General features: G+C 38.7%; 1 protein-coding gene across 1 annotated transcript; it reads right to left on the bottom strand.

Annotated features, from left to right (window-relative positions):
- Positions 1 to 8,179: 8,179 nt before the first annotated feature.
- Positions 8,180 to 11,030, bottom strand: LOC110042931 (uncharacterized protein F54H12.2-like). The gene is made up of 2 exons (XM_020748320.2): positions 10,962 to 11,030; positions 8,180 to 9,136 (listed from the first exon to the last, which is right to left on the bottom strand). Exons 1-2 carry the CDS (start codon positions 11,028 to 11,030, stop codon positions 8,180 to 8,182), a joined length of 1,026 nt encoding a protein of 341 aa, XP_020603979.2.
- Between the last annotated feature and the right edge of the window lie 2,448 nt (positions 11,031 to 13,478).

Raw genomic sequence — 13,478 nt, 5'->3', positions numbered from 1 at the left:
ATATATCATGTTATGTGACCAAGGACGGCAGTTATTTTTCAGGTAGCGCCAATTGTCCCTTTTTATTGCAAAAGTGAAACGTTACTGTGGCTGCGTAGCTTTAAGAATTACACACAGGTCCGTTCAACAAATATCATCTGTTTTCAATCTACAATAGTGTGTTTGTCAGGGTTCAAATGTATTGCTTCTCCTTAGCGGCTTGTTTATTTCTTGCCTTAATTGTGTCTGTAAGAGAGACCAAAAAGTTCCCAAGTTAGTGGCTTTAATACTCCGCAAATTGTAAATTTGTAACAAAAGAAACCAGGAAAATGCTCAAATATTGCTGCAGACACCGTGGCACCTAATGAAAGCGCAAATTAATTTAATCAGCCTTTGAGGAAATCATTCATATCGGCCAGGTAGCGCTGTTTATCTTCAATACTTTTCGTTGAAATGCTTCTCAGCCATCAATATCGTTGTGTGTTAATTTTGAATTGTTTTATTGTTAACAACAAAGGTGGCAACAGAAAAAGAAAGTGGTATTTCGTGACTATCTGATAATTAAATTAGTTCTTGTTCATGGGTAAAAATTTGCATTTTTAGTAAAACATCGTTTTTGTTCCGTTTCTTCATCACTACATCAGATATTTAACTTTCTTTCATTTATCTCCAAAAAACAAGGACATCTTCCGTATGTTTTGGAGAAAACAAGGGTTTCATATTACATGCCTTTGCGAGGAAAACAAAAGTATCAAGTTACAAAGTTGGTGTGAAGAGCTAAATTGTCACGTTTGCTGCTTCAGTGTATTATTGAATTTAAAATGAACGAAAATCAACATAAAACACCAGTAGTAATTAATTTGTGCGTAATTTTTGGACCTTGAATGAAAATACAACCTTGAAACATACACACTGCAAAGGGGAAAAGCCGTAGCAGACTACCAAGGTAGACACAAACCGGAAGTGAGCCGAGCAGGGGTGAGTACTTATGGGACTACTGTACCAGAGCTATCAATTGCGCTCTGCACTATCTGAGATTGTCTCACTAGTTCAAAATTTGTTCCAGAAAAAAATTGCCAATTTCTTTTTGTTTCACACAAAAATTGCAAAATTTTGTAAATCTGATGTGGGATTCTTTTGTTTTCAAATCCTTGGGTGATAAGAATTTTCTGAGGCATTGTTTTTGTTGGTTGTGTGATACAGGAGGCTGAGACTTGTCCTGCATTTTCAAGACAATTTCAAACTATAATAAATTTGTCTTCAACCTGGTCTTCAGTTAGTAGTAGCTGGTTGTTATATTTATTGACATAGCTTTCAGAAACCACGATGTGTTTGAAATTCATTTTGTGTTAAAGAAGACATGTTTCAGATGAAACATTCATTGTCAGTGTACAAGAATACCTTAGAAAATGAGCAATAAATAGTAAACATCGTGTGATGAAAATAAGAATAATTAAGGATTATGGTGCGAAACAAAAAAGTGAAAATATAACAATAAAATAGCACGAACTAATTAGTATGAATGGAATAAATTAATATACTTAACTTGGGAATTTAAAGAAGGCTGCTCCCAAAAGGGTGTGCATGGCTTTCTTCGCTTTTAATTGGAAGCTAGTGGAAGCTGAGTCAAGAATTTCAAAACACTCTTCCGGGAGTGATAATTATCTGGACCCCTTATGTGGTTAAGCAATAGAGCACTTTTTCCGTGTTTACATAGCCTCATCTAAACACGTGGAGGGTAGGGAGAATTCAAGACAGTTATGCAAACCCGAGATGTAGTTGAGGGTTTGCATAACTTTTGAGAATTCTTCCAGCCCCCCAGTGTTTAGATGAGGCTATGTAAACATGGAAATAGTGCTCTATTGCTTTTATAAAATAATTCTCAAAAATACGTGCAAATCTAAAACATCACAACTATGTTTACATACTCTCATCTAAAAACAGCTACCGACCAATGAGAGCGTGCATAGTAGCTCAGTTATTCTATAATTAATTATAAGGGAATGCTTGTCTGAGTGAAGATGTTGTGGATGTAGGTGGCAAAGTGTCTGTTGGTTTCCCCAACATAACAGTGCTACAGCCTGTGCACGAAAACCTATAGATGAATCAAGATCCTTATTTCATCCATATAGATTTATTTCAGTGTTATTTAAGTGGAATCACTCACACTTGATCCCTCAGTGTTGGTTGCTTTTCTTTTCAGTTGTCCTGTTACTCTTTGAAGGATTAATTCTCTCAGCCTTTTGGATTTTTTTGGATTTTCCACTGTGACATAATGCTGCCCAAGCATCTTTTGAAGTGTCTTGTTATAGTCCAAAGAATCCCAATGAAAATTTCCACTTCCTTTTAAATGGGACGATTTGGTCTTCCAACATGTGGAGCTTGGGAGGAAATATCTCCTTTGCAAAATTGCTGCAGTAGTGTGCAGTGAATTTCTTGTTGACATTTTCTGAAACAACATGAAAGAATATGATATTTTTATAGACCATGCATAGTGATTTAAATTAAAGCTCATGTTAATGAGTGTTTTGTCCTCAGCAGTGCCATGTAAGTATGAATTACATATCTAAAGCAGTTGCCTCAGGTCCTTCAATTGGAGAACATGAATTAAATTTGAGTGGCACTGTCCAAACAATGTAAACAGCTGTGTTTATTTCTCTTGTAAGCCTTGCCTCTGCAACAATCTCTGGGCACTCTTGCTCTATGACCTAGAATGTTGCAGATCTTTTTGATGTTTTGGGTCTGTCTTAAAAAAAAGTAACAATGCAAATTCACCATAACTACTTAAACAAATTACTCAGTACTAAAATCATTTTTTTTAAAAGGCTTTTTCCTGTAGGCAGGTATTGACATGCTTTCCAACAAAGCTGTTGCTGTGGTATGCCTGGTGTTTGACATTAGGCTGGAACAGGTCTTGCTCTTCTCTCTTGTAAAATGTTTCTGAATCTGCTTTCCAAGAGAATCCTACTTTCAAAGAAAATAAGGAAAGAATTGTTTAACATGGGATTCACCAACTACAAGGCAGCAGGTTCCAGTGCCATAACATATCAAAACCACTGGCACTCTTCTAAAAGGATTCTTAAAATTTGAGAGAGAGACCAAGGCTGATATGAGGGCCTGGGAAATACAGCATGATCCAGTTTTCACTTTAGTTTTGAATATGATATAACTACATTAATTTGAAGGGCCATTTGAGAATAAATTCATTCCATTTCATACCAGGTCTTTTGGGATGTAAAGGTGGGGTTCATGAATGAAAATAAAGTAGTCTTGAGCTTTTTCCAGTAGCCCTGGTCTGGAAGTTTCCAGGTGCCTCCTGGAGATGTTTGAGGGTTCATTGCTGCATTTGACCTCTCTTGTCATGTGGTAGGTGAATTTATAGTGCTAGATATCAAAATTGCTTTCCAAACTAGGTTTTTAATTCAAATTAATAGGGAAAATAAATACTAAATTATACTACTTGCATAAGAGATACTCACCATTTGGCACAGAAATTCAGAATCTCTAAAGTGGAACACATCGTACATTGTGCCCCCAAAAGGACAATAATATAGGTAATATATCTAAAAAACGTGTAGGATGAACAAAAGTGGAAGAAATTGTTATCCATGGTTGATGCGTGACACACACAAACGTTCAAAAGAAAATAAAAATAAAAACTGATGATGTAGAAATATGTCAAAGTGTCATCTTGTGAAAAATCACAATCGTTTTGGGCATAGCCCTTCTTCAGTGTGAAACGGTTAAAGGTTTGGTTCGCACAACCGTTCATTTGAAATTAACATATGGAAACTAAATGCACAGAAATGAGATGTGCACGCACGCAGTTTATGTGAAGTGGACAACATTTAGGCCTTCTAGTTGCATAGTGCTGAGCCCAAAAATGATTTCCATTTGTAATAATTGCTTCTGTCTGAAAACAGCACCAGAGCACTTCCTTAGACCTTTTACAGTTGTCTGATAGACTGTGCCCAGGAGAGTTAAGCACTCTGTGTCTGGGAAACCACCAGTGTTCTTTTGGATGTTCTGAAGATGTTCGCTGAATCATTCACGTAGAGTATGACTGGTCTCCTAATGTATAGGTGGGGGCATTGATGATACGAGATGTAGTACACGTTCTCTGATTTGCAGGTAAACTGTTCACTGATGGTGGTTGAACTCTTGGGTCCACATACACGAACGTTGGATGTTGTGCACAGGCAGGTGCGGCAGCAGGGATGTCGACATGCGAAAGTTCCCTGGTACCTCCATCTGGGACCTGTAAGAGGTCTGTATCAGGATATCTCTCAGACTGCAAATGCGTCGAGGTGCAACTACAGGTGGAGCTGGGAAGACTGCTGCAGTCCCAGGGTCTCTTGTCTGGATGATAAAGTTGTAAAACAAACTTTGCTTGATGCACGAAACTAAAGAGGCGGTATGTCAAGACCAGAGGAATCCTTTCTTTGTTTTCACACACATTTCAAAAGCACTTCTTGGTGGGTAACAGGACACCCTTACCTAAGCATTCTGCAATAAATCCAAGGGATAGCCATGGCTTTCGAAAAAGGCGGACATTTCTTGGCATTTTTGCAGGAAGTAGTCATCCTCAGAGCAGAGACGGCAGAGGCACAAGAACTGCGAATACGGAATACTGTTTTTACAGTGCTTAGGATGAGAGGAGGTGTAGTATAGGTAGTTTTGGGTGTTGGTGTTGTTGCAGTGAACTGAGGTACTGATTTGCTGCCTGAGATGCTGAGTGTGATGTCCAGGAAAGTTATCTGAGTTAAATAAATGGTATGGGTAAACTGCAAAGCAGGATGAAAAGTGGATACACGTGTTATAAAGTTCTCCAGTTCTTCTTGACGGCACAAGGCTGCTCCTACGATGTCATCAGTGTACTGCTTGTAGGGTTAAGGAATGAACTCTGTATAGGTGGACAAAATGCACTCTTCCTTGTATCCTATGAAGAGGCATACGTAGTTAGGGCCCATTCTACTACCCATGGCTACCCCACCAACTTGCCAGTAATACTTTTTTGTGAAGGAGAATGCATTTAACATGAGTACCAGCTCAGCTAAATGGGTTAGTGTTGAAGTTGGGGGCTCAGGTAGCGGGTGCTTGTCGAGGAAATAAGCTAACGCCTGTAAACTGCTGTCATTTTTAACTTGTGAATTGCGCATGTGCAACACAAGTTATCGTAGTTATGGGGAAATGTGTCGCTCACTCGATGGGCTTGAAACATTATGCAAATGAGGTACGCTTGCGGCTTACTTTTAAATTGCTGTCCATCTTTAATTAAAATAAGCTGTTTTAAAGGTCTAAATTAAAAGATATAAGTTAAAGAAGACTCGGCCACCGAAAATGAGAACATCCAGAATGGTAAAATCGATGAGCAGCACAAGTTCTTACTGGATGCAGACTTCGTATGGATTTTACAGAAATGGAAGTCATTGAAGTACGGTTATGGTATGGTAAATGCACATATAGCAAGCGAAATGATATAAACACTGAGCATTTATTTATTGTATTGCTAAAAACATTGAAAAAAGAGGGAAACAAAATTAAAATCTACATGTACCTGGAGTCGATCGTGGTTACTTTCCAATGCAGACTTGTCGACTACCGGCCGTGCTAAGTGAGCATAATAATGAGATGGAGAAAATAAAGATTACAATTGATTAAACTGCTGATAACTCAGTGGGCTCGAGTCTGTACGAGGATTGTCTGTCCCCTGTTGTGTGAAGGTTAATTTGTCCTTCACCGAACAACTGTCAGTGAGTATATTTGGTATTCGTGGATTTTTCTGACGCTCGATGGTGCCTTTTTAAAGCTCAGAGGTCAGATGTGTTCATGCATCGACAAATACATTGTATTCATAAATGGCGGCCGCATGGAACGACCTGGTTTCGAATGCATGAAAACGAGGCTTGGTAGGCCATAGAATCCTTGTAGAGCACTTAGACCTGTATTATAAATCACCTTTGCTATCAAAATTTCTCACAAAATTCGTTGAAATCGTCAATATTTTGGAATATAACTGGATAAAAAGGTTCTTCAAGTCTCCAAATGGGATATCGTTGGGTTGAAGTACAATTTCCGTTGTGGAGAGGCTGAGAGATGCCGACAAACTGCTGTTTGCCTGAGAAAAGTGACATTTTCTTATCAAATTTACTCTAAAAACCTACTAAGGTAAAGTAATTTTCAAGTTCAGAGAAAAGGAACTGTCCCAAGCAAGAACTTCTGTTAACTGTAGGATCTATCACAGTAGCAGAAGTAAACCTGCCAATCAGAAAGTTTAATTTACTCAAGCAAATTAAGCAAGCAGGTATTTTAACAATGGGAAAATTATACAGGAGAAATCATGTTTGCTTTAGGTGGTGTAACCAAAGCTATTGCCATGTATTCCAATACATTTGGAATTTGAATTTAAAAAATATGAGGAAGTCAAAGTACCTGGCTGTATGCCAAAATTGCAGGGCTGTTATTATGAATCTAGATTTAAAGCAAAATTAAAAGCAAAAAAAAAAACAAACTCAGCCATCTACTTCAAAACCTTGTGACAACCCTGCAACATAATTCTGATCAGTTTTTAGTTAGGAACTGCAACTCTTTTCAACCTATTAAGCTCCAGTGGTTACCATGATCACAAATTCTCCTTCCTAGGTTTTCCTACACTTGCTATTGTCGTGTGGTTGAGAGAGATTCTTTGCAAAACCCGAATCTAACTTTGCTGATCTTTATTCTCAAGACTTGGGTTTGTTTCAGTATTTATATTTCCACCAGGAAAATTTCATTGCTGATCTCTAGATTGGAGCTTATTTAGTACAACTGATAAATGATGCAAAATAAGTATTGACAATATGTATTCAGTAAACTAGATGCAAGTACAAACAATGTACATACAATTGAATCTCAAGCATATGTTTAGATGTATACTGTATGTTGTAAGTTAAAAGGCATTTCTGGTCAATATGATTTTAAACTAGTTTGATTTGTATTCCCCTTGTTTTATAGTCATTATCTTAAAACAGGAGCAAGGGAAATAGAAGTAGAAGTGGTAGATTAGCACTTTGCAAACTCAGTTGCTGCAGTTTTAATAAAATGGTTAAAGTAAAATGTGTGAAGCTTTAGCTTCCGAGTTTCCCCAGGAGGCAGCATCAAAGGGAATTCTCTCTACTGAAATGCCCTTCTTTGTATAAACAATGAAGTCACACCACGATGCTGAACTAACACCCATCTGGCCTTGCACTTGAGTGAAGTAGGCATGATCCTTTTCAGTTTACAATGTCCATTGACATCCTCAAAAGAAATTAAGGTCTTGGCAGGCATCTAGTGGGGTTACTTGAAATTTTGTTTCTGGACATTTTACTTTGGCAAGTCCAAAATGATAGTGGCATCCAAAATCGACAACTTTGCCATCTGGTGAGCCCCCCAAAAATGGCATGTCCAGACAAACAACAAACCCGTTCTTGAGAACCTTAACAGGTGTCATTTTAACCTTAACAGGTGTCACCCCGGACCTTTGGGTTACTTAGTTGTGGACAAGGTTTCCAAGAGAGTGGATGACAAAAAACATCAAACTCCCATCTCTCAAGGATATTAACCATTAGGTCATCACACAGCAAATGAACATTTTTTAATAATGTCAAACCAACAATCATTACAACGAATGTCTGACGCCGCAACAAGAAGAGCAGGCGTTTTGTTGATAGTCTCACTTACATGCTTGAACCCATCCCACTTCTTTTTTGATCAGTTTCTTTTACGTCTGACCTACTTTGTGATCCTTGTGCATGTAATCTTGCTTATCGAAACGATTCAAAAACTTGTTCATACTCGAGAATGATCAATCAAAAAAACAAGGCTTAATCGCCACAACTCTGACTGTAGAGCGACGGAGGACTCTGTCCATTCAGCATCACGTACTTCCAATGTCGATCTAACCAATCTTGCAAGGGTCAGGTCATCAAGTACGTTTCCAGAGGCAAGGCGTACCTGGCCATGATCTTGCAGACGTGTTCGTACATCCATAGACCGATCCAATGGCAACTGGGTCAATTGTGAAGATGTGTGTTGACAATGTAACCCACGGGTCCTTGCTTGTCCAGTTTGTCGGGTAATCAATCGCAAGGAAGGGCGCTGGAAAAGTATGGTCTAATACTGTGTTGATTTCGAGCCAGTTGATCCAATTGCACGTCAATCAAACTCACTTTCTCCATCTTCAGAGTTGATACACGTCATACTGTACTGTCTTGTTACTGTTGATCTCTAAGAAATGTTCGAATTCACCAAAGACAATGGCCACATTCTCAAATACAAACAGGGTGCAGCCTTTTCCATTCCCCCAATCCTCTGCTTTCACTATGTTTCCTTGGCTCTTAATCAGACATCCTGTGGCTTGTAAAAATTGTCTGTAACCTCTAGCATCTTTGCTACCATTGTTCCCCAGCAGTCCTAAAGACTTGTAGGGATAGGTTTCTCCCCTCACCACCTGTTTGATGCTAGTCAGATTAAACTGCTGGAAGGTGTAAGGATACTCGCCGATGGCACCGTTGAAGGCCGTAGAGATCGCCAGTCCCACCACTACCATTTTGGGTAGTCTGTTCTGGAAAGGGTTACTGATCTCACAGCGTAGCGTGTTCTGTGTGATATTGAAAGTTCGTATCTCACTTCTCACCATCGGGTTGGTCACAATGTTCTTTCTGTTCATCTCAGTCATCAATTCCCTGCACACAGAGGGATCGAGTCTCACTTGACAGATACAGTTTGATTTGATGTCTTCAGCATTCAACCGAAAGGCCTTGGCACCCTTGTATCTCATAGACCACAGAACCGGTGGGTTAAAGTACATCTGGATACCGATCTGTACACTGGGTATCAACAGTTTGCTGAGATTAAACACTTTTCTGTGTGGCACAAAGCAAAAGATGCTCTGATTTGACGGACATAAGCTTGTTGATCTGGCGTCGGGTCTCTGAATTTGGCATGGGCCAGATTCACTTAATTGGCGTTGTCCAGTATGTCGGTGCCCGGTACATTGACCATATTGAACCACCCTTGGGGTTTCAGAATGGTCTCCGTCATCTCTGGTGTAATTCACCAAGGTCTCCAAGTAAGCTTTGTAGTGATAGGTATCCGTCTGAGGACTGATGAGGGTTCTGTTCAGTCCGACGCTGATCTGTTTGAAGAGGGAGTGAATTATGTTGTTGACCAAAAACATGTTTTTGCCGCCACCATATTAGCAGCATTGGATTTCTTCAGTCTCCATTCCACTTCGAAGTAACTGTGAGAGAGATCCACGTAATCTTCATGAGGATCGATCTGAAAATCTATCAGGTTGATCCCCATTGTGAAGGGATTGATGGTTGTCTGGTGGATATGTGAAAAATGCTGCACTTCGTGAAGAAAGCACCAAATTTTGCACAGAGGTTGTTTATGGTGATCTAAAGAGATTTTGATATGGAGCCATTGACAGAAATTAGGTCTAGGCCATTTAAGAGGTCATTATGCATGAAAGCAAGGCTAGACTTACAAGAGAGCCATTCTGGCCTATTACATTAATTCAAAATGTTCCAAATTACATTGGTATTGCTTATATTTGTCATCATGATATCATCACCTAACAATTCAACACAGGAAACTATAAGTTTTTATTTTTTACACACGACAAGGCAATTTTCATCATGACCTTGGCCTTCCACAACTGTACTGTCTTCTGCTTTACATGTAACACCTGTCAATGATTATAAGGCAACGAAACTAGTTAGGAGGTTTTCTTTGGTGTGAGCAGTTAAAACACTTTCAGAGAAAATACAAGTTTTTGTAAGAAAGTATCAGTATTTTATAGCAGATCACGTGACCTTGAAGAGGGGCCATCTGCAGCTAATATAGTGTCTTCTCTCGCTACTATATTAAATACCCCACACCTCAGCAATATTGTTCCCAAATAAATTTATAAAAGGTGCGTGGTAGATTTGGCCTAGGGATTGAGGGGAGGGGTGTATGAATGACTTGTGATAGTAACTGCAGGCTGCAACAGTCACGGCCATCTTGGATTTTTTCAGTACAATGAATGTGGTGTTTGCTCAGAACTGACAAAGAGCTAGGTAACAACGTGACATTGATGAAAATTAGAAAATTGTCACAGAGCAGCAATTTGGTGATAGAATCACTTTTCAGGTCTCAAATGTAATATTAGAATATTTTAATTTTCTTTGTTGGAGAAGTGATTTCAAAAGCTCGTGCTTCAGGTTTCATCAGGTTTCCAAACGCTCAAACACAAGAAAACCACTCAGCCTGTGGCCTCGTGGTTTCAAATGTTTTTCGCTGTGATTTGTCAATTTAGTGGGGTGCACTCTCCTGTACGGCCCACTAAAATTTAAAGTTGGTTTTGTTGCCTAACTGTTTTGTGATTTATCTCCAAGTGTTAACTTTTATAGGAAGTAACAGTTTTTAAACTTTGTTTTACTCTAAATTGTGTATGAAAGTGTGTTAATGACTTAAAAAACGATGTCAAATTGACCCTTTTTGCTTTCAAGGTGCGTCAAATTTGAAGCTGTTCAGTGTGAATAGAAATCGTTCCTGAATCTGTCCCACACAGTAGAGATATAACAAATATCTTAAATTTTTCACCTCAGTACCTCTAGAGATAGTTGTACCAGTGATGCTGATTGGACAAGATCAGTCAGGAAAGACTATTCGATGATGACAATGACGAAAGCGAAGACAAGAATGATGAGGACATAGAAAAAGACCCTCATTTTACCGTCGGGCTGACCTTGAGTTGGGAGAACAACAACCATTGTCTTTGCCTTGTCCTGACCAATCACCTAACTGTCAACTGATAAAAGCCAAATAGCCTCAGACAGATTTGCATCTCTAAACTTGTGATGGTTGATTTCAACTCTGGTGAATATGATCTGAATGTGCTGAAAGATGTCCTGATTCCCTACCTGGTCAACCACTCTTGCATCGATCTGGTCATGGAGCGCAACCACACCTACCTGGCTCTCAAAACTACCTCCCTCAAGTTCGTGGACATCTCCAACTTGGTGGCTGCAGGGACCAGCCATGCCACAGTTTTCTTAAAGCCTGCCAGTGTTTGAACCCGAAAAGACGGTGAGGCTTGGGATGGACGAAGTCACACTAGATGTTTTAGTGTGTGCAACGGTTATGAACATTTGTTACGAGAGAGCTTGTAAAACCTTTACGTGTTTCTATTAAACTAATTTTTATCTTTTGAGAATTAATTTGTTCAACAACCCCCAGGCACTTTCAACAGGAGGAAAACAACAAGGTATAAGAAGCTGCTTTCAATTTTCATATACATATCTTTGGTCTTTGCATTTGTAGTTAGAGTGGGATTCCCAGTTTTTCCCTGAAGGCTTTGAATCTACCATCTCAACAGAAGCTCACTCAGTCAGTCATTCAAAAGATTCAGAAGAAATGGTTTTGGAATTGTAATGGTGGTTGGTTCCCGTTCCTGGCTGGGAACACAGGAGGCACCCCAAAGGAGGGATTCATTTTTCTATACTTTTTTAGATAAATGATTTCCAGTACGATTTGTATTGTATGTTTTTTCTATACCATTTTAGATTATTCATTTTCTATACCATTTAGATTAATGATTTTCTATACGATTTAGATTATTCATTTTCTATGCCATTTGTAGGAAGGGAACCATCGATAGACTTAAGCTCACCCATACTTTTAAAAGGGAAAAAGACAATATTCATCAAATTTGCATATCTTGTTCAAACTCATCTGTCCCTCGCCCATTCAATGCCTTGTGTTGCCAAGGGAGAATGCAAATGCCACATTTGGTTACGAAGGATCAGATAATGGCAAAACGATTAAACTAAGACCAGAAGTAATTTGGAAGGAGTATGATAATCTTCAAACGAGCCCCAGTATTTACACTGAAAACACATCTGTGGCAATTTAAGAATTGACCAATTTTGTAGGCATTTGTTAATATATTGTGATTCAATAGTATCAAATTCAAAGCCTACTTTGGTTTGGTGTTGGGATGTAGAAGTAATGATCATCTTGGCTATACCAATACCAAGCAAATGTCCAGATTTTTTAACGATTTAATAAAAGGGTATCAGTAGTAATAGGCAGTGATATAGGACCTAACCAATCAGAGTGCAGTATTTTGTTCATGTGACCACCCTTGAACAGTGAGATAGCTGGATTTTTGGCTCAGGTCAGCAATGTTGCAGTGGCTGAGCTGGGGGTCTGGGTTCAAGTCTTGGGAACCAGAAGCTACGTCATAGGAACCGGAAGTGATGTCATAACCAATGGGAAAAACAAAAATAGATCATGTGACACCATTTTGGGCAAGAAGAGTTGGTTTTAATTACAATTTGTCAGTCTATTCCTGTTGTGCAAGGATAATTTTCCTGATAGTGAGTTGGTGACCAAAATCGTGTGAAACGGATGTGAGTTATGGTGATTTCATTGATGTCATAAGGATATCTGAAATGTCCTGTGTGGTTTTGTTCCACCACCTGATAGAAGTGTGACCTGTGTCTGAGGGATGAAAGACATTTGCAGACTGTGTGGGGGACTATTGATTCATCAGTCTGTAGATTGTTTTTTTGACATGTTGAACGGGTTCGATGGGTGTGTAAATTATGGCGTGAATATACAAGGGTTGTGGCCTGTTGGGGATGATGGAGATGAACCAATCTAGATTGACCCAGAAGAGATACCAAACCATGGGATCAATGTGAAAGGGAAGTCTTTGCCATGAGTGAGATCCTTTTTTTAAATAAACTTATTTATTTCATGCACAACAAATTACTTTACAATAAGGTTCTAAAAGCGACGTAAAGAAATAAACTACTTACAATACGATAATACTAGCAAAACGATACTAACGCTACTAAGAACAATACGAACATTACGATACACTACAATTACTTACAAATTGATAAATGTAATAAGTTACTTACAAATGGATAGTAACAGTATTTGCATTTGCACAGCTAGCCTCCAATAATAAATTGTTTAAAAAGTTGGACCATTTTTTGTTAAAAGAAAGTAGTTTGTCGTAATTGCAATATATTTTTCTAATTCAACTTTTCATTAACAAGGGTTACAAAATAGGGTTCTTTTTTCATCATGTACTGCGTTAATGTAAAGAAAATAATTTCTAATTATGATCAAGTGATTTAGGATTAAACTGGATGATGTGTATCTTAAAACTTAATTTCGTTTTGCTCGAAAGCAATGTGTCCTCCACATGTAATGTTGTACCACTTTCAGGGATGGCGCTAGGATTTTTCAGTCTGGGTCCAAGGACCCATATATCTGGCCAAATATGGGTCCCTAGCTTTTCTTGTGGGTCCAAATAATTATCTTGACAGCCCTCCAAGACAAAACTTGTTGCTTTTCAAATGAATAGCAAATAAACCATTGAATTTCAATTACAAATATTTCAACTTAGACACAGTGACATTTCATAATGAAACAAGGGGCAACTGAAAGATGGGCAGAAGGACACTAAGGTTTCT

This window comes from Orbicella faveolata, unplaced genomic scaffold (assembly GCF_042242905.1).
Source record: "Orbicella faveolata isolate gen_17 unplaced genomic scaffold, um_ofav_v1 contig_46, whole genome shotgun sequence".
NCBI lineage: Eukaryota > Metazoa > Cnidaria > Anthozoa > Scleractinia > Merulinidae > Orbicella > Orbicella faveolata.
Note: the sequence above shows the minus strand (reverse complement) of the source record. Positions and strands in the feature narration are given on the sequence as shown.

Coding starts and splice junctions, on each gene's coding strand:
- LOC110042931 (XM_020748320.2), bottom strand. CDS start 11,030: ATGGCTGGTCCCTGCAGCCACCAAGTTGGAGATGTCCACGAACTTGAG. Junction 9,137..10,961: donor GAGGTAGTTTTGAGAGCCAG/GTAGGTGTGGTT, acceptor CTCTTCAAACAG/ATCAGCGTCGGACTGAACAG.